The following is a 20,921-nucleotide window of genomic DNA, read 5'->3' on the forward strand; positions in this document are numbered from 1 at the left end:
TTCTGACAGAGCCCTTTTGGCTTGCTGATTTATTTCACTTCTTGGTTTGACCCATCCTGTTTTCTTTCCTCAGTAGAAAATATGAATGAGCCTTCACAACCTCTATTATTTAGTAGCTTAACTAGCTGGTTTTGAAAATGCCGGCCCCTGTATAGCTTGTACATAAAAAACCTTAGAAAAGAAAAAGGATTTGAGTATGTGTAAGGAGCAGAGATTTGAAAAAACATGGTTTATTGTTATGGCTTCCAAAAATCAAGAAAATCCCAAAGTTTGCATGCTACAATTCTTACACTGCACTTAATCAATTAGAGGTAGTTAAAAACAGAAAAGAAGAGAGTGCAGAAATTTGGAGCTGATCAGATTTTCAGCAGGATCGAGGCCTAAATTACTCCTTTATGAACTAGAACGGTGAGCTTAACATACCACTCAAAATATTTTATTGTCACGGAGGCAGTAACTTTAAAATAAAAAAATCAGTTGCTCATTCAAATGGTTGCCAATGTAAGCTGAATTTTCTGTATGTTGTAATCGCAGGAGGGTTGTATTTAGCTGAACAAAAAGATGTTACTTTGCATCCGCATTATTTAATATCCATCACATTGTACTAGATACCAAATTTTTGTAGGTGTCAATAAATAAGGCTCCTAACCACCAAAGTAAGAAAAATTAAGCATTGCAGAAAAAGATGCTATAAATCAGGTCACCTGGAACTTTCTCAGGAACAGCACGAGAGCCGTTTCAAGCTTGCTGTGTAAATGCAGATCATTTCCTTTGTCGTAATAGATTATTTCATTTCTGACTTACTGCTTTATCCTGAAGGTGCTCCTCGGGAAGGAGATCCTGTGCCCGGCCTCACCATGCGCGGCTGCTGCCACAACTTTGGGGCAAGGTTTAAAATTCTGAGGAGGCGGCTGGCGGAGAGCAAAGCGGTGCTTTACATACAATATTAGCAGAGACTTTCCTAAGGCATTAGGCATTTCTTTCTGAGACAAGCCTCCTTAATGCCGTCTTTATCTGCTACACGATGCATGAAATCTACTTTCTGTTTTAGAACTGCAGCTGACCCCCGACCCCTCGCGTGGCGCCGCAATGTGACCTCGCTATTGTCATCAGCTTTCATTCTCCTGAAAATCCTATGAATTTTTATTACAAGTTTTTTTAAACCAAGCTGAGGCTTCAACAAATTACTTGACACAGATGAGATGAAGTTGTTGAAGTAGTGTTAGATAAGTTTTACAGCCAGCATGTGTGCTGCTGAACAGTACAAAGCCAGTGTCCTACAATGTCATACACCAGTAACTGCTGAGCCTACTATTGGATAAATACATCATTTTATGGAACATTGATTGTTCTATAAACCCAATGGAGTATTATGCTCTATGATCAAACCATTTAGATTGTGTGTAGAGCACAGAAAATGCCATATTCAGGATGGTACTAAAAGTGCCATTTGTGTATTTTATGGATGTCATTACGGGGGAAACTTCTCTCTGTAGGCCCTGTTTACTGCAAAATTTTTTAGTCTGTAATGACATTTTTCATTCACAACGTATGCCTTCAAGAGAGGGGGCCCTTGTTTTATTTGTTTCATTCGAGTTTACTGCACAAATCCTGTACATTTTAATTAAATGTAAGCTTAACAAAAGAATAAGGTATTTATTCTGTAGGGAACAAATGATGACAGTAACAAAAGAATAAAACAGGCACACAAAAGGAAGTCAGGTGCTGAGGAAAAGAGAGGGGAGAAGGTACTAAACCCTATTTGTAGTTTCCCAAAAGCACATTAAACATCAAAGCGTTTCTTTTAGCCCTATTTTGGGACTTTGTGGTCTCTGAGAATTAAAATAACCTGTGAATATGGATTTAATGTCTAAAAAATCCTGACATTTTCAAATAAAAAACTAACAGTTGCTCAGGACTCCAACTGATAAATAATGGCCCCGCTGAAATGACAGACTTCTTGGAAAGAAACCAATTCTGTGATCATTGCACCCCTAGATATGAAACACCTCTTTACAAATTGTCCGAATATGAGCTCTCATATCATTATATTTTGTCATTTTAATGCCTGTTTGTGTATCTTCTTAATTTGCAGTGACATGCAATCAGCAACAAGTCCAGTTTTCCTAATATTAATGTGGGCTTGCATTGCAGCTTATGTTTGCCATGTCAGCCAACACTTAGCCCTTCTCTTTCCCAGCTTCTAAGAGGGGGTTAGAGGCAGACTGAATTTACTAGGACAACGTGATTTGTTACTACATACAGTCCAATAATGTGACATACTCCTTAAATGCATAAAAACTCCTACAAAGGGGCTGGATAGCAGTGCTCCGTAAAAAAAAATGCACTGTTCCAAAGTTGAAATAGCAGCTAAGCCTCAAAATATGTTGTTTTCTAAATATCTTCCCTGCTTGGCTTTTCACTTGTAAAACAAAAGAAAGCCAGTAAAATCTGCAGTTCGTATTTACCATGAAAAATCACTAAAATTGAAGATGATGTTCCCAGTAAATTCTTGGTCATAGTCCAGTTAAAATTTAAAGTTACAGTAGATTCACATTAGTTTAAATGACACTTGAACTTCTACATTGCTCAACATTAATTCATTATAGTTGAAATGGAAGAATCTTCAGTGGGTGAATCTTTTACAGTCTGATTGAGGCTGTTACATTTTATAGGAGCCATTTTTCAAAGCAGTACTGACAGCACTCGAAGTTATTAAATTGCTGAATCAAAAGATGGACCTGCAATCGCATTTATGAACTGTGATGGAATAGCTAGGGTTGCACCGAGCCGAGGTTAAGATGTTGGTGTAGTTAAGCTTCATCACACCCCTTAGTGACAGCAGTATTTACCCATGCAGTTTACTTTAATGGTCAGGAAGTGGCTTAACTCACCTCTGGATTCAAATAGATTAAGTAAGCAGTCAGAATGGCATAATTATCAGCGCTGCAAGGGATTCACCGGGTAGCTCTTCACCCAAGAGACTTCCCGTTCAATTGCACAGTAAAGGCCGGAGTTGCACAGATTCACGGGTACGGCAATTATTTCAGGAGACGAAAACAGGATGGATTTCCTTTTTCTTTCCCTTCCCCAGAGCAGAGCTTCTCTTCGATGCAGTGGTGCTGTGTCCTGTGCAAAAATTATCATTATCTTAAGGGAAAGATGTCATGATTTTGCTGCGTGCACGTGAAAATTATGATCGCCGTGTTATTTTGATTTTGAAATCCTGCAGAAAACGCGTGATTTGTAGAGTTATTTTGATTTTGTGCCACATCACTGCCAGGCTCCTCTTTTATCACGTCAACAAAGCAAGATTCCTGAGAGAATTAATTACTTCTACTGTATTATAAAATGTGGAGGAGCTAAGATAATTGTCATTTTATGTTGATTTCCCCTTCCTATTTTTCTGCTCTTTGGGGGGTCTCGTGAATGTCAGTGCCTACAGAGAGCAGAGGAAAAGTGGGGATAAGAACCAGCCGTACCGCAGTAAGCCTCCTTACAGCTTATGCCTGACAAAATGTACTTCAATTGCATGTGCCAGATACATCATGCAGCATCACTTGGAAACACTCTAATGGTTTAAATTGTTAATTTTCTTTTCCAAAGATAACCCAGCCTTGCAAACTAAGATGGAGAAAGTTGTATAATGTCAGCTGAGACTTCTGAAAGTGATTTGCAGCCTTTCAGCATAACAAAATCGCCTCTTTTGCTTCATAGTGTAGTTCTCTACCAGAAGCTTTGTAATAGAAAAAAGGATGAATAGACAGGTAGATAGATGGATTAATTGATAGATTAGACAGAGATACATAGATGCAAGCAAGAGCCCAGTTTTTTAGGCACCAATGTTATTTTGGCATGTTAGCTTGATGGTCACCTAAGCATATCAACAAAGACGCCACAAAGATGCCAAGTACTCAGTCTCAGTGTAGCACATCTCACAAGTGTGAAATTACATCCAATTAAATGAGCAATCTGAGGCCGTGCTCTGGGGATGGTGTGCAAGATTTCCTGCAGCCGTGGGCATCTTTTGCTTTGCCAAAGCTTTAGTATAAGTGTTGAGAACTGAGGAGGAAACCTACAATGACAAAAAAAATGTGACTGAGTAGCAAAGTAAGCCGTTGCGATATGGAGATACCAATATTTTTGTCTATTAATTGATTTCATGTAGACATAATTAAGAAGTGCGACTGAGCTTTCTCTGGCCAGTAATTGTACAGGACATCCTGCTTAGAGGGAGAAAACAACTGACTGTTTTCTCTGGGTAATTAGGTTGGTGAGCTGAGTCAGCAAAGTGTGTTGAAAAAAACCATAGAATCATAGATTCATCTGGGTTGAAAAAGAGCTTCAAGATCAAGTCCAAACATCAACCTGATCTACTGAGTCCCATCACTAAACTGTGTCCCTTGGTGCCATGTCCACACATCTCTTGAATATCTCCAGGGATGGGGACTCCACCACTTTCCTGGGCAGCCTGTTCCAATGCACAACCACCCTCACTGTGAAAAAATTCTTCCTGATAGCAAGTCTAACCCCCACGGCCTTGACTGTGCGTTAAAGAAAAACAAATTCTATACATTCATTACACTATTACAAAGGAACAGCACTGATTAACCACAAACCTAGGCACATACTCCATCCTGCCATTTGCTATTGCTATCTTAAGATGCTAGGTGGGAAATGAAGGGGAAGACAACAGCATCAAACTGACAGCATGGCAATTATCTCGCCAACAAAAGCAGGGTTTTAAGAAGATCAGCCACAGTTTTTCACACATGGATATGTTTAAGAAAATGTATGATCCTAAAATTCATTACCGAAGTACTGAAGTATCACCAATAGGATCTTCTATAAAAGATGTGTTAATGGCTTTTAACTGTATACTGTATTTATCTGGGCTTTTTTTTTTTTTTTTATAATACAGCATAGTTTAAAAAACACATTTAAATTGTTAATAAGCTGCAGCATTGTTAAACTCAGCAATTACTTCAACCTGTAAATATGTTATTTGGAAAACATGCAAATTGGTTTTGTTCGCTTGCTCATTTTATCTGTGTTTTCTGCCAGTGAAAACTAACAATTGTCAAGGAATTTTTTTTCATTTAGGCTACAAATTGCTGAAGTAATGAACTGATATTTGCCATGATACCACCTTAACAGAATATTTTTTTCTTGTAGGCATTGTATCCAAGTCTTATGAATGCCGACTGAAGGGGCAAGGAGCAACCTTTGTGGAAACTGCCAGTCCTTTTACTGCAGCAGCACTGGGAGAGGTTTCTCCAGTTAAAGAGAAGGTCTTTCGAGGCAGCAGGAGACAGCAACCATCGCCTGAACAAGTTCAGCAAGTTATTATTATTCAAGGATACGATGGTGACTTTGCGTTTGATGTCTCTGCAGAAGAAACAGCAGCGGCGACCCTTCAGACTCTGGCAATGGCTGGTCAGATGGCCAGGGTAGTCCACATTACTGAAGATGGGCAGGTCATAGCTACAGATCAGAACAGCTCAGATGTGAGTAGTATGGTTCCAGGGCAGATACTTACTGAGCAGCTGGCCGATGGTGCAACACAGGTGGTAGTGGTTGAAGGCTCGGTAACAGGAACTGATATGGAGGAGGCTGTTCCTATAGATGCAGTTCCTGACTCCAGTGGTGCTGTACTGCAACAGATAATGCAACAGGAAGTTTTGGAGTCTTCTGAAGCTACAGTACATCCTCCAGACTCCTCTTCAGCACTAGATGCCTTGCTTTGTGCTGTAACAGAGCTGGGTGAAGTGGAAAACAAATCTGGACTCCCTGACAGAAGCAGGTCTGGTCACAAAGATTTCTTGCAAATGCCAAACCCAGAGGTGCCCAGTGTTCCCAGTGATGCGGGGAGACAAGAAATACAAATGTTCCATGAAGTTCAAGAGACTCAGGAAGATACCAAACCTATGGAAGTAGTGACGCAGGTCATGCACCCATCGGCTATAATTGCATCTCAGGAGAGAGCTCAGGCTGCCTTCAAGAAAATGGTCCAAGGAGTATTACATTTTGCTGTATGTGATACAGCTGCAGCCGATCAGCTGATAAAAGAAGGTGTCACTCAGGTCATTGTAAATGAGGAGGGGACTGTGCATATGGTAGCTGGAGAAGGCTCTCAGATAATTATGCAGGAAGCTGGTAGCCATGCACTCAGCGTCCAAAGCGAACACATGGATTTAGTTGATTCAGATGGGGAGATATCGCAGATTATTGTGACGGAAGAAATAGCTCAAGCCATGGTTCAAGGTTCTGATGGCAACTTCTCAGAAGGTGCGACCCACTACATTGTCACAGAATTGCAACCAGACGTGCAGAGTGAGCCCGGTGTGTACTCGCACGCTGTGATAGAGACGGCCGGGTCTCAGGAGATTTTACAGGCTGGTACCGCCGTGAAACCTGAATCCCCTGATAGAGCAGGAGAACAGTTAACAAGCATGGTCATTTATACAGAGGGTGGCTCACGAGTCATTGAGGGCCAGAGAGATGATAACGAAGTACAAGAAGCATGAAGAGCTTTATCTCCTGGGCTTGATGCAGAACAAAGCTGGAAACAACCAGATCCTGGAACTTCTTCTGTAAAACCTTCTGCACGCGGTATCTTCCTAGGCAGGTAACAAATATGCACCCTGTGGGAGGTGAAGGTCAGCGACTAGGAAGAGTTCAATGAAAAGTATAGTCTTGTCACAGTAGCTCTGAGAATTATGACACGGGATTATTTTAAAGCGAACGTATTAGTACACAGAAGAGGATAGAAATGCACCCCCGCCCCTCACAACTAGGGATTGTTCTGTTCACTGCTTTGGTTTGTTTTTCAGATGGTTTTTTTTATCTCAGGGTAAGTCCCTGCCTTCTGTCTTTTTTGCCTAACATAATTGTAGGAGTAAAATATTTTCACACGTGTGTACATTTTATAAAGGTAAATAAGCAAAAAATACCAAAAAGTGCATCATTACAACAACATTACAAGGGGATCGAGTAAGCTTACATACTGAAATTGGTGCCCTTCTTCATTTCGGAGAACAGGTGACATTCTCTTTCTAGAATCCTACTTTCAAATATCCCTGGTGAAAAGGATGTCATCAAAATAAGTATTTTCTGCATCTAGAATGAAATTGTTAATAGTAGCTTACTGTTTCCTGGTATCACATAGAACTTTTCCTAAGAGCTCAAAATACAATGTTTCAGAAAATTGTAGATTATACACGTTCAGAAAACAAGCATTTGATGCCTCTATCTTCCACTTAAATTTAGCTGTGAGTCCTACATAGAAAATGTGCAGTTTTTGAAAAAATATTCTCACTGTCAATGTTTTGCTGCTCTTATAAATTGTGCTTCCTATAAATACCATTTCACAGTTCATTTTGTGAGCTACTTTTGAAACGTTCTGGGGGTTTTTAAAGGAAATTCTGACATTGACATTAACAAGTAGGAAAAAAAAAAAGGTGACCTTGTATTTCTTGCATAGTCTGGAATGTCAATTATTCTGTGGTGGATATACTGCAATTGTTCAATGCAAGTTCATGTTGAGAAGATTTGTTTCATGATACAACTGCTTTTGTTTCTTAAAAAAAAAAACTAACAAAATTGTAAAATATAAACTGGCAAGTTTTTTGCTTTTGCTTTGTTTTGTTTTTGCTTTTGTTTTGTTATTTTGTCTTTCAAATAAAATGTTAGCATTCAAATAGAGCATCATGATTTTTAATATTAATCAATAATGGAAGTGGCATTCATTCAGCAGGAGCAAAAAACCGCTGTCTGTTAGGTCTGCACATTTCCTCTTCTCCTTTCTCAAGCGAGCTAGATAGATAAAGATAACAGAGCCTAATTTTTGTGTGTGCCTCATGCATGCTTATATAGCATCATGTGAGTGGTTAGGATACACACTGTGCTGACTCTGGAGATCGCCAGGTTTCCTGTGTTTGATATCTTAAAATTATCAACTGTAAGAAAGTTGGGGCGAGGCAAAAGAATAGTTCCTTCTTGAAGGAACAGTTTGAAAGCCTGTTTTCTGCTCGAGCTGCTTAGAAAAGGTGCTTCATTCTGGAGCTGTAAGATCCTGCCGTCTTTTCATCTCTCATTTTTTTCTTTTTTTTTTAATTGTATTATTTTCTAGGAATTGAGGTTGTGTCTTTGTCAGACCCCCAAAAAGTAAATTTCAAGTTAGACGTGGAGATTCATAATTAGGCGAGTTTGACTTGCTCATCTTTCTTAAAAGTGACAGGCTGCTCACTTCCTCTTAAACACTGTCTTCAGCAAACAGTGACAGGATCAACTCCCGTTTGTTATCAGGAAAAAGGTGACCTTTACAAAATGATGGCCCTCTGCAAGACTCTCACAGATGTTCAAAAAACGGAATGTTTTTCAGTGGAAATATTTCTTCTTGATCATTCCTCCTGTTAACTGTAGCCCTGTGGTCTTGCAGTTTGGATGCTAATTCTTCGCTGTGCTTAGTCCTGTATGGCTAACCTTTCTGCTGCAGTACAGGGTGTTGACACTGACATGCTGCAGTTTACCATTTGTGATTTATTTAGGATAAATATGTCTCAGGTGGCATTTAATCCTTCATAAAACCAGTGTAGCCTGCAGTGTCAAACCAGCAATCACATTGTATGCACAATGAAAAGAGCAGACCTTTGCATAAAAAAAAACTGTGGTAGGTGTTCCTGTGCTTGGGAGTATTGGAAGGGATTCACTAACCTTCTGTGTGTTGTAATTACCTGGAAGCTCAGGTTAACGATACTTCTCTCTGAGTGCAGCCTGATCAGGAGAGCTAATTTCTTTCTAGTGCTTTTTTTTTTTTCCCTCCTTCTTCTAATGTGCACTTTGAAGTTAACTTGTTAGTGCCCTACAAATGTAACATTAGAAATCAAGGATGACATTCATTCCTGTGCAGACAGGCTGCTTAAGGACTCCATGCACTGTCTCAACCCCATGCTAAAATGCTAACTGTGGCACAACAGAAGTCCAAGTTGCAGCAGATCTATTCTGGGCTTTGGAAATTCCCCTCCAGCGTGCACCTCCCTCCCATGCCTGTGCTTCTGGAACAGCAGGCTAGAAGGAGATGAGTTGGGTCACCCCACAGACCTGCCATCTGCAGAGCAGGAGGGGGTTGCTTGGGGCAGGACAGCAGCTAAGGAAGACCCAAGCCCCAGGATAGGTGCGCACTGGACTGATGAAGCATACAGCATGATGGGGAGATTGTCGTGGGCTGCAGAGCTCCTTGTAGAAGTCTTTGCATGGTGGGTTGAGGAATGGGTACAGCCATTCCCAAGCAGACTTTCAGTTCCTAGAAGTGTGTTGTGTTGTTGAATTTGAACAACTTCAGTTGATTTCTTTTCCCAGAGAGCGGTAAGGTGCTGGCACAGCTGCCTAGAAAAGCTGCGGTGCCCCATCCCTGGAAGTACTCAAGGCCAGGTTGGATGGGGCCCTGGGCAGCTGAGCTGGTGGGGGGCAGCCCTGCCCATGGCATGGAGTGGGGTGGGTGGGCTTTGCAGTCCCTTCCGACCCAAATCTGTGATTCTGTGACTTTGTCTCACAGAAAAATCAAGCACCACACCGTAATGGAAGCAACTGTTGGGAGTGAAGCATTCCTGCGCCAGTTGGTTGCCTTCTGACATTCTGACTGCTAGAGCCATTGGCTTTGTTTTCCTCATTGCCATCCATTCTGATTAAGCTTGGATCATACTACAAACCATGCCAAATGGGTGAAAATGTATTTATTTGGGAAATGCTGAAGTAGTATGCAAGGAATGAAAAAGAATAATCTCCACAGCAAAAAAAATGAAGAAAAAAAAATGGGGAAAAAAGAAAAACAGCAAGAAGACCTGTTTCTGGCAAGCGGTTTCACCCTGTTCCTTAGGAATCAGATACGCACCTCCTGAGGCAGTCTCTCCTGGCCTTTGAATTCAGGCTCTGTCTTTTGGGAGAAATGAGAGATAAGAGACAGCAGGAAGTGATATTTAGCAAAATATTTCCTGTAACAAATGAAAACAGTACCAACAAAAGACAGAGTGCCCACAGCTCCGTATCACTCTGCCTGCCTACCAGCTGCACCACACTATGGCAGGAGAGGAGCCAGAGCCCACAGCTGATAAGGTGTGCACATGGGAGCTGCTCACAGTGCCGTGAGTGCTGCTGTCGCTTATAAGTGCAGCTGTTACACCAGGGATGTTATGTTTGTGATCTTCGTGGACAGCAGGCTCAGCCTGTGTCATCGCTGCAAATGCCCCTTCCTGCTGAAGTTGTGCCTCAGGCCAACCCTGAACCAAAGCTGAGCCTGAAATGCAAGTTAGGCCCCTCTGAAAGATCATCAGGTTCAAGCTCCTGACAGAGCAGTGCCAAGAGCTTGCACTGGGGCAGGCGGTGCCTCTGTAAGCAGCTTCTGAGCTTCTCCAGCCTTCCCTGCTCAGCTGACTTCCGGAGCACAAAAGCTGTAAATAGAGAATAAAAGAGAGGGATGAAGACAAAAGCCACTCCTGAAATTTGAAACAAAGTTGGTCCTGGTGAGAGGATTAACTAACAGGAAAAAAAGGTCATTCATTTGGCAAAATAAAAAAGAGCTGTGAGTTTTCACTTATTTTACTGTGCAATATTAGCCCATAATTTAAGATAGCACAAGGCCCACTTAAACAGCCTACCCCTGTTCCATCTTGTTGAAGAATACAATTCGTTTTCTACTCCTCTAGGGTGATATCATTTTATATGAAGAAAAAAGTTAGCTCAGATGGCAGTTATATGTTTCGGAAGCACCTTCTAATCAGGGATTGGTGATTCATTATTAGCTTCAGCAGGCGATCCATCTGACATGTAAGGGGAAAAAATTAGCAGCTGTCACTGCATGATGAGTTAATTTCCTGATAGGCCTGACACTGAAAAGCCATTTGGAGACATGGAGATGGCTGATGAGAAAACCTGGTGCTGGTTTATAATTGGAGAGAAAGAAAGGGCAGAGAGATGGAGGGAGATGGGGGAGGGACCCAGGCTAATCTACAAGTGGGGATGGATGTTTGTGTATTTACCAAACAGACTGCTCCACAATAACCCACATTACCGTGTGCGCACACCTCGGCGGTTAAGTAATAAGGACCAGGGCCTTTCATTTTCCTTCTGCCGTCTGTCATTATTTTTAGTCATTTGTAATTAGTTCTCCAGACAGTTTTATGCTTACTCCAGCCCGGTGAGTGGTGTACAAGCACGCGATTGGGTTATCTTGCAGTGACATTGAAACCTGACATTTTAGTGGAAAAGAGAGAAAATGACGCTATCCCTTTAATGGTTCTTGCTGCAATTTTCTTAATTGCAGCTTGAGATTTCAGTCAATCACACAAAAATAAACTTATTCGAAACAAATATTGCTAAAACTTCCAAGGGCACAATTGTGAATGATGAAAGGGTATTAAGAGAAATCTCTTGTAGAGTACGAGGAAATATACTCTTGAAAATATATAAGCACATGCATGTCTGTTTATCTTTTGTAAGAATGGCAAGTAAAACTATGTCGGGAATAGGCATGCAAGACCAAACACAGGCCACTGGGGAATCTGGCTTGTGTGTAACAGGGACAGCCACACAAATTCTTTTATACATTAGATAATAGAAAGCCCTCAGCCAGTGGCTGATTTCTTCTGTGGATGTGCATGTTAGGTACTTCTTCAAAGGACTACTTGTTTTCTGCTATCTACAATATTTTGTATATCCTGCACAGGAAGACAGGCTTTCATCAATCAGAGAAAAAAAAAAAAAAAAAAAAGTGGTTATTTAAAACGTTTCTTTTTCAGAATAGTAGAATTTAATGGGATTTTCACCATCATCAGAAGACAATTTTTGAGTGAGAAGAATATTATCCAGTAGCTTCCGCCAACTCCGTGTACGCAAATGTAGCTTAAAGGATTTCAGAATAACACTAGAAGAGGGAAGATCCATGGGAGGCCGGTTGATCCAGCATGCTTCATACAATTGAAGTGTAATAACTGACTAGTGTAGAGGCTATGTCCTACAATGCAACTGACACCTGACTGTGTTTAGAACATATCCTTATCCTCTGGCAGAAACATTTGTCAGGGCTACTTTGAGTGACCATTGTGACATGTAGCCCTGCCTCAGAAGTCGTAATTAACAATGCTGTTGAATTCTGGGAGGTTCTAATCAGTAAGAATATCAAGGTGCTGGGGAGCAATAGCTTAATGCTGGAGTGGTTCTTGGTCCATACTCACCCAACCTCTGATTGCTGTCTTGAATCCTCTTTCCTTTTTTTTTGTGGCTTTATCATGTGATGGTTCAAGCTTCTGGAAGGCCCTGCCTGTGGACTCCTCTCAAGAGTTTATCATGTTTGGGAACGATCCACCTGGATGTGAAAGGATCAGAAAAACAAGTGATGGATTTGCGAAATCCACTGAGGCTGCATCCCTTGTTATTCAAGTAGCTATGGGCTTCAAAATCCATGCAGATCTTAAACAGAAAGATTAATGAAAGTCATCCAGCTCCTTGCGTAAATTAAGTGTCACGATGGGGACATCTGGTCATGAGCAAATCCAAGCGTAGGAGGGCCTTTGATTCTTAGTCTGCTAGAAGTGAGCTGTGTAAGGAATTTCTGAAAGCAGAACTGGAACTGAAAGCAACAACTACTCAGACACAACAAAGTTATACACACAAGAGCAGAGAAACAAGGAGTGGAGAAAACAGGAAGGGAAAAGAGATAAAGAGATAATAGAGTAGCTGTTGTGACTGCCACAAGGAAAAAAGAAAGCACTAGAATTTCCTTGGCCCAAAGGCTGGTTACACAAGATGTCTAGTAGCAAGCTCTCCCATGAGAAGACCGTATGGTCATCAAGAAAGGTATGTATTGTCTGAGCAGAGCCCACAAGGACAGAAATGCTGCTGCCCTTTGTGTAAAGTGGATTTCGAAACAGTAGGTTAGGTTACAGATGTTTCAGTTCAGACTCTTGGAGCTGAGTTTCAAATAAAATCAAAATAACTAAGGCTATTAAGGCCATGGAATGTCTTTATGTCAAACTGAAAAGCCTTTTGAAGAACTACTGTGCACCCCATCGTACAAATGTATAGATAAATGGGGACAATCTTACGTGTGAAAAGAGAAAGCCTTTGGACAGAGGACACAGCTCTGAGCCCCACTCCAGCATCCAGGTGCACATTAATCCACTGGCTATCAGATTGGCCTTGCCAATCCCACATGTAAAGCAATCAGGACGCTGGGGGAACACAGTTGACAGCAAAAATGCAGTAGATGGGGAGATTTGCTTCTGCTCTGGAGGTGGCTGCTTGTGATCAGAAGAGCTGAGCTGGGGAACCAAGCAGATCCTGCCAAACCTTCCCCCTTACCATGTATCACCTCTGGAGTGAAACATCACAAATCGCCAGAGGAATTCAAAATAAATGAGCTTCTTTTGCCCATGTGTGCATAGGAACGTGGTCGTCCCAAAGGCCATTCACACAGTCCTGGTTGAGGCCTTGTGATGGGAGCCAGCCAAGAGCAGTTCTTTATGGACTGACTAGATTTTACTTTCATTAAGCAATGCTCACAACAGTTTGAGTGCTCTGTGAAACCAACTAATGGGGATCTGTAGGTCAGGAGCGGGCTTCTTACACCTCCGAATTCCCACAAGGGGAGATAGCCACAGAGAAGGTGCATCTCATTCAGGTAGGATGGAGGGGCACCATAGGAAGGAAGGGAAATATTTCTGCTGAAAATGAGTTCTTTGCAAGCACATCATATGCTGAAAGACTTTTAGGACTTATCCTCAACTGCTGCTAAGCTTCTTCAGTCTGCCAATACGTTCCTCTGTCACTGGGAGGATGGAACAGGTTTATGTTTCCTGCTCAGCATATGGTGGTGACTGCTGGTGTTTGGTAGCTGTGAAATACAGATGCCCAGCTCCAGGAGGATATTTCCCTTGCTAGGGACATCTGGCCATCCTTTCGGCCTTGCTCTTTTTTTTTTTTTTTGCTTGAAACATGTAAGCCTCAGTGGCTATGAATTCGAAAAGAACACTGTCAGCTGCATTCTTCTGCTTTATTTCAAGGTTAGGAAGGAGTCATAGTGAAGGGAAGACTGGGGCTGTGTTTACACCTGAGAGCCCATCTAGAGGAAGGCATGTCCCCAGCCCTGTGCTAGGGAGCAGAGGGGCTGAGGCTGCAGTGGCACATTGTGCGGAAGGTGGTGGAACTGTTTGCTGGCAGCAGCCAGGTGGGGATGGCAGATGACAGGAAACCCAGAGGGATGAGTCCAAGACCAGTGTGACTGCCTTTCTTTGGCTTTTGGCACTGTCTGGGGTGTTGCTGCTCAGATTCCTGCCTTAAATCCATATTGTGAGCTTTGACAAGAAAATTGAGAGACAGCAGGTAATGCAAATATTTAGAGTAAATGGAAGCAGGAATTTCCAGGAGCATTTGTCTGATAGCTGGGAGGTTGGATCTACCAGAGAGATGCTGAGTGACTTGGGAGAGCTGCTAGACCTCTTATCCTCTTTTTAGTATTATTTTCTCCCAGTTTTCTCATTGCTGCAGGTAAATGGCTGGTTGTGGCAGGACCTGGCTCAGCATATACCCAGTAATCCTACCTATGGACCTCTCTGATATAGAAACTGTATCATGCTGAGCTGTGATATGGTGTGGGGTAGATCAACGGCATGGACAAGTGCGCGCTGCCCAGGAGCAGGAGCCAAATGTGTCTGTCTTTAAATATGCAACATGCCTGTCAGAGCCAGCAGAAGATAATCCAACCCCTTTGTTCTCACAGCCTGTTGGTATTTGACTCCAAGACTTGTTAGTGAAAAGACTAAGACAGTGGGAATTGTTATCAGCCTGCCCTTCAGCTCTAGGTGCTGGACTTATCCTCCTTCCTTTGTTCCTGTTTGCTGGGCCTTCTTACTGAACAGGAACCAAAAATGTCTCTTCAACTGCGAGCTCAAAAATTAAAAGCCTTGAGTGTCTCTCACCATGAATGCCCTCAGTATACCTGCAGACTGGGTATTACCAGGGGCTCAGCTGCTTGCACAGCACATGGTGGGTGTTAAGGCCAAGTGAAGAGCCTGGTTCTGCTGTGCCGGAAACCAATGTGTGCGCACTAGGGAGCATGTGCAGGAGGTCTGTTCTCTTCACTGGAGCAGGTTTCTATGCAAGACCTTTGGATATTCCTTCTGAAAACTTGCTGAAGTGAAAATTAAACTGCTTTAAATGCTGTTGGGGAAACACACCCATTGCAAGCAAGAGCTAGATTTCTGTATTTGTCACCCAGTAAATGTGTGAGACTTGGTTCTGAAGTCAGACCGACTTTTCCTTGTGTCTGTCCTCTGATGTCTGGTTTTCCTGTTATTAACTGCAGTAATTGTGATCAATCAGGCTTTATGTTCAATAGCCATGGGCTGTTTTATTAATGAATCTGTATCCCATCTTCATTTTTTCACTATCTCGTCAAATCTCTTCCAGATCCTGTTTACATCAAATTTTTTCTACAGCACAGTTGTTTTGTAGCATCCAATTCGAAAATCCTGATTCTGCAGCAGTACCTCAGTGCAGGTCCCCAGCATGCTGAATAATAGCATGTTCCTGAAATAAAGGAAAAAGGAAAACATGAGAGCTTTCAACAAAGTGCAGGGAAAAGCCATAGGTTTCTAAGCAATACCATCCTTCCAGGCTGTAAAAAAGCTACGAGCAGACCACTTTTTCAAAACCTTTCCTGTGAGCGTGCATGTGTGTGTATCAGCCTGTATGCTTAGAGGCTAGAATTGACTTTTTATGTGAGTGCTTTAAAAAATATCAGGTACTTTTATCCTTAGCACTGTACATTTTCTGTTTGGGCGCATGGGATTTATGAATATTTGGCTTGACTGGCTAAAGACATCAATGTGACACAATGCAACATGTTATAAATGCCTCAGATCAAATGCAGAATAGGGAGAAAAAGCTTTAGAATAGAACTTTATTAAAAACACATACATACATACAGTCTCTTCTACACTAAAAAAAAAAAAAAAATTGCTAATGTTCCCCTGTTGCATAGATGCCAGAACATTATGTTTGCAAATAAGAATTTAGCACTACAAAGACAATGCCCTAGATTAACTAAGATCCCATTTCACAAAACCCTATGGCAATAGTCTGCAACATCAGTCACAGGAGAAGATATAACACAGATGCGTTTGTGCCCTCATGCAGCCGAACTGAAACAAAACAAAGAGTGAATTAGGCTGAATATCTTACTGCGTGCAACGCATTGTACAACAAGGCACCTTTGGGAATGTGTCACAGGGTTTGCTAAATTGAAAACAAAATAAACAGATCTATGGGAATAAATAACATCATACTAGATGTCTGCTGCATGTAGACTACATTAGCTTCCAGTCACAATCAGGCTTCAGCTTTCCCTCTAGTTTCCAATGCCTGCAAAAAGCAGATGATCTGAACCCCACACAAAGAGTTGTTTGGAGCTGAGGGTAGGCAGAGAGAGGTGAGCCGCTGCCCTGCGCTCATTCCCCTGCACCTCCTGCTCAGCACAGCTCCAGCAGCCTGGCTGAGCAGTTTTCAGCCATGGGCAGCACCAGGAATGTGTGCAGCTGAGGGACAGGGGCTATGCACCTGGTGCCACCCCATGGGAGACAGCGATGGAGATCCAGGATGTCAGGTGCTGTGCTGAGTCCCACCGAGTAAAAGCCACCTCAGTTCATGTGCTGAAAGTAGTTTCTATTGGTAAGCCATATGGAGCCAAGGTCTGCTTCCAAGTACGTGGAGGAAACCCCACTGATTTCAGCGAGATTGCTTGGACGAACTCAACTTAAAAGATCAGGCCATATTTATCTCAGTAAAAGTTCAAGCTAATTCATTTTCCCTCTCTTTCTCTCTCATTCTGTTTTGCTTAGCTTATGGCTGAGTAAAAGGAGCACATATCTCAGAGAGAGCTTTTTAAATATAAAACTCTTTTCATAACCTGAGACCAATATATCATTCTGTGATTACAAAAAAAAGGCCTCTTCCCTAAGAAAATTCTTCTGAAGCAAACATTGGCTTTATCCTGCCTGAGATCTAAGCACCAGCCTTTGAATTCAAGTATATCAGAAAAAAGCATAGATCCGTAACAGAGCAAAGTGATGGCTACCAAATTGTCATTATTCCAGTCAAAAGCCTACTTCTTCCCTTTAAGTAGCAGCAATGGGCCTCAAGATGAAATGCAAAAATAACAAGGGACACTGAGAGAAAATGGTATTTTAATACTTCTGTAGTCTGAACGCTCGGGAGACAAAGAAGCTGGATGGAGAAGTTGGGGGAATTTTAATATCCATGTAGCTGGTGCTCTCAATTCCCTTAAGGGAATGTGGCTGGTTCGGAGGGGCAGCCATGGCCCTGCTGTTCCCTGCATCCCAGAGCCCAGCCCCACCACAGTGCCTTCCAGGAGGCCTTCATGAACTGTGGGCACCTCATGCAGGCACAGTCTGTATTGCTCGGCTGACAGCTTTGTTGCTTCTCCTGTCCTGTCTCCCCTTGCAAGGTGCTGTTTGGGGCTGCTGGTTTGCAGATTCGCCCAGGGTTGTGCTGCTTATGCTTGAGGCAGCTTGGTTTTGTCTAACTTTGAAAAGGGGGTCCCCTTTTTGCTGCTGTTGGAGATGCTTGCTCCCTCATGTGCATGCATTTGAAGCTTTCCCCCCCTCAAAAACTGGAAGGCCTGAGCCTGACCTTATCTGTAGATCAGTGTGTTCCCCTTTCAGCTCCTGCACACATTCAGGCGTTTTTAATTTGATTTCTCTATTCACACAGACACCACAAGATGAGAGAAGGATGGAGCTGACAGCTCTCATAATCAGCACTCATTTTCTTTCGTCAGTGTATCAAAATTGCATTTCCATATTTCTTTCCCTTAGTATTTTACCGAGAACCTCTACAGGCTTGTACTGGTGTGACGGATTAGGGCAAGATTCAGGAATTCCAGCATTTGGAATTGGAAGCACCAGCTGCCCAGGGAGTGTGATGGGCCCTTTGCCTGAGGAGCAGGGGGAAAATGGATGGAAGAGCAGGGGTGGGAAACAGTCCTCTGGCTTTCTTTATTTCTGTCTTGCTGCTGGTCCTGGCGCTTGGCACAGGGCTTATGCTGGAATGCAAATGCCATTTTAGGTCACCAGGACATCAGTGACCATTTTTAAAGGCTGGGCACCAGCAGTGATGGATGGCCTCTCCTGGGCAGTAAGGAGAGCAGGAGGAGCACCAGCCTGTGGGGCTCTGTGCTGCCGGGCTGGGATGTGGTGGCCAGCTCCCACCAGCACTGCCAACTTCTTGTGGTCACCCAACTCAAATCCCACTGTGAGATAAAATCTCACAAAAAACTCAAGAGGAGAATCTGCATACCATTTCCATTCCCCAGGAAAAATTAACCACTTGTGTGGCTCAGAAGTGTGATCCTTCCTGCTGGAACCAATGTAGACAGCCTCTCTGGTACATATGTGAAACACAGAGGAAGTGCAAATGAATCACAGGAGTTTCTGCCTGTTCTGGGATGTTGTGCACCAGTCTGGGCTCTGGCAAGCATCCCTGTACATCACAGCCGTGCCTGTGGACTGCCTGCCCCAGCAGCATCGCACAATGAGGCAGGAGCCCTCCAGCACTGGGCTAGTCCATTATATTGGTTTTGGTAAAAATTCAGTAACACGAATAGATCTGTAATCTAAAAGACGTGTTTAAAAAGCCTCCTAGCACCAGAAACAAATGTCCCCTTCCTTATCCCTAGGCTAATGCCACTAAAGCTCACCTTAAGTACAAGAGAAGGAAGCCCTGCGTGATTGTGCCCCATCCCCATCTCAGGACACAGACCGTGAGTGGCCAGGTGACGCTGTCAAATGTGTTCATGAGAGCCTACAAATTTTGGCTTGTCATGTGAGAACTGAGTCCTGCCGAAGTGCCTTACCTAAAGCCTAATCTGATGAACATGGCCCAGAGCAATGAATGTCAGCAGCCCCAGGCACCCCACACACCAGCAGGTGAGCGAGGGGGCACCTGTCTGCAAGAGAGGCGATGTCTGGGTTGCTCTCAGCTCATGATGTCTTACAAACACTTTCCATACAGGCAGGAAAAACTGCTCTATGTTTCAGTGCTGGTGCCAAAGAATTTATACTTCCCCTAACCATGAGAAAGGTAAATATTCATAACACTTCTGTGTGCAAAAGCAGCAGAGAGAATTCAAATGTGTCTGCGAGGAATCTCTTTTATTTTCCTCAGGTACAAATAAAGCGCCCTCCATTCCTCAGCTCCCTCCAGCTCTCCTTTTAAATCTCTTTTTAATGTCTCGCTTTTTACTGCTAATCATTTTTCCCCTTTGCTAATGATGCTCACCTTAGAGCCTGCTGCAGACTGACTTGTTTCATGTCAGCCTCTCTCTATTGCCCACTTTTGTTAAGGCACAAAGCAGGTTTCACTCTATTCAGCATCAGCTATTTTCCCGGGCTCGAATGTTGCCATCGCCCTCTTCAAAGGCATTTCCAAGTCCACAGGATTTCTGAGGTACCTCTGTTGCTGGCTGCCACTGAGATGTCCTAGTGTCTCCCACCTGCCCCTTCCTGCCCTAACAGCCCTGGGAGTGGTGAAGCAGCTCTCTGCACAGACCTCTTCATTCTGAAGGCCAGGCTCTGTACATCAGTGAATCTGTGGTGGTCGGCTCCCAGCGTGGGGTTGTGTCCCTCCCAGCGTCACGGAGCAGTGCCTTGTCCCTCCTGCTCCACTCAGGGTCTACAGTGTCCCAGGCAGAGGCAAGCACAGAAACACTTGCACTCGCTGGGAGACAGAGCCCTTCTGGGCGGCTCTGAGTAACAGGGAGGAGGCTTTTCTCCACAGATAAAACATTCTCGTGGTAACCGTTCAGCATAAGTTGTATCTCTGGGCTGGCTCACCGCCTCATGCTGCAGAAGATGCTGGTCTGCTCCATCCAACTGTGGTGTGGGTGCTGGATTCATGCCCTCAATAACTGGTGGCAGGAGGACGTTCCTACCAGACCCTGACCCATGGAAATCCAGCACTTGAGGCTTGCCGTGGGGACAACCTCTCTCTCTGCAAGACGTTCTTCCCCTTTACCTCCCCTTCATGTCCCAAAAAAGTGAGAGGCAAAAAATATAAAGGAAGAGAAGAAAAACATCTGACTGGTGTAAAGGGAGAATTTGCAGTTATTGCTAATGTTAGTATTTCTCTGTGTTTTTCTGCCCCCCCCCCCCCCCCCGCATTCCTGGCATACAGGTAGAATAACAAAATAAATCCCACAAAGGGCTTTCTGCCAGGCTGCCTCTGGAAGTTTGCTTAAGTGGCCTTAAGTAAGATAATAAGCAAGGAGTGTGAAAAGAGGAGACTTTGTCTTTTCACATTAGCAGCAGCCCTGCTCAAGTGGCAGTGTCTATGAAAATGCTGTTCAGGCTTTAATGAGACTACAGTGTGTTAGTGTACCAGTCTAATTAATCCCATATTTTCACACAGCATAATTACTGAGCTGGGGCTGAATTATTTGGCTACTGGAGGTGGAGCAGTGCTTGCACTGTCCTCTGTCTCTGCTCCTCACAATTTATTATGCTATACAGCAAGACACCACTGAAACCTCCTAGTATAGGACTATCTGTCATCTCTACATTATCAGTAAAATACACCACCTTCCATACTGTGCTACAAGGGCTTTAGCAAATTGCTATTTTTATGGGATATGATAAAGGAAATGCTACCTTATGTTCAAATTTTTAACTGTCTCGTGTATGGAACATGCAGTCATGCTGTGTGCACTCACATCAGTGAGGCCTCCTTGGCACCGCTGCAGCCAGGGTGGCTTTACCCTGCTAACTCACCCCACTCATTCCTTGTGCTTTCTTTTCCTCATCCTCTCTTCTTTTTCCTTTCTTTTTCTCTTTCTTTTTTCTTTTTTTCTTTCT

The 20,921-nt window shown here is 43.1% G+C and overlaps 1 protein-coding gene across 18 annotated transcripts in view; it reads left to right on the top strand.

Annotated features, from left to right (window-relative positions):
- The window catches only part of ZNF407 (zinc finger protein 407), a 346,606-nt gene extending 338,902 nt beyond the window's left edge, over window positions 1-7,704 (top strand). For all 18 annotated transcript variants that reach the window (XM_048940492.1, XM_048940485.1, XM_048940490.1 and 15 more), the window contains one exon: window positions 5,176-7,704. In XM_048940492.1, coding sequence (XP_048796449.1) covers window positions 5,176-6,527 — 1,352 coding nt within the window. In that variant the 3' untranslated portion in view covers window positions 6,528-7,704. The remainder of the gene's footprint in view (window positions 1-5,175) is intronic.
- The last annotated feature ends 13,217 nt before the right edge of the window (window positions 7,705-20,921 follow it).

This window comes from Lagopus muta, chromosome 3, assembly GCF_023343835.1.
Source record: "Lagopus muta isolate bLagMut1 chromosome 3, bLagMut1 primary, whole genome shotgun sequence".
Classification (NCBI taxonomy): domain Eukaryota; kingdom Metazoa; phylum Chordata; class Aves; order Galliformes; family Phasianidae; genus Lagopus; species Lagopus muta.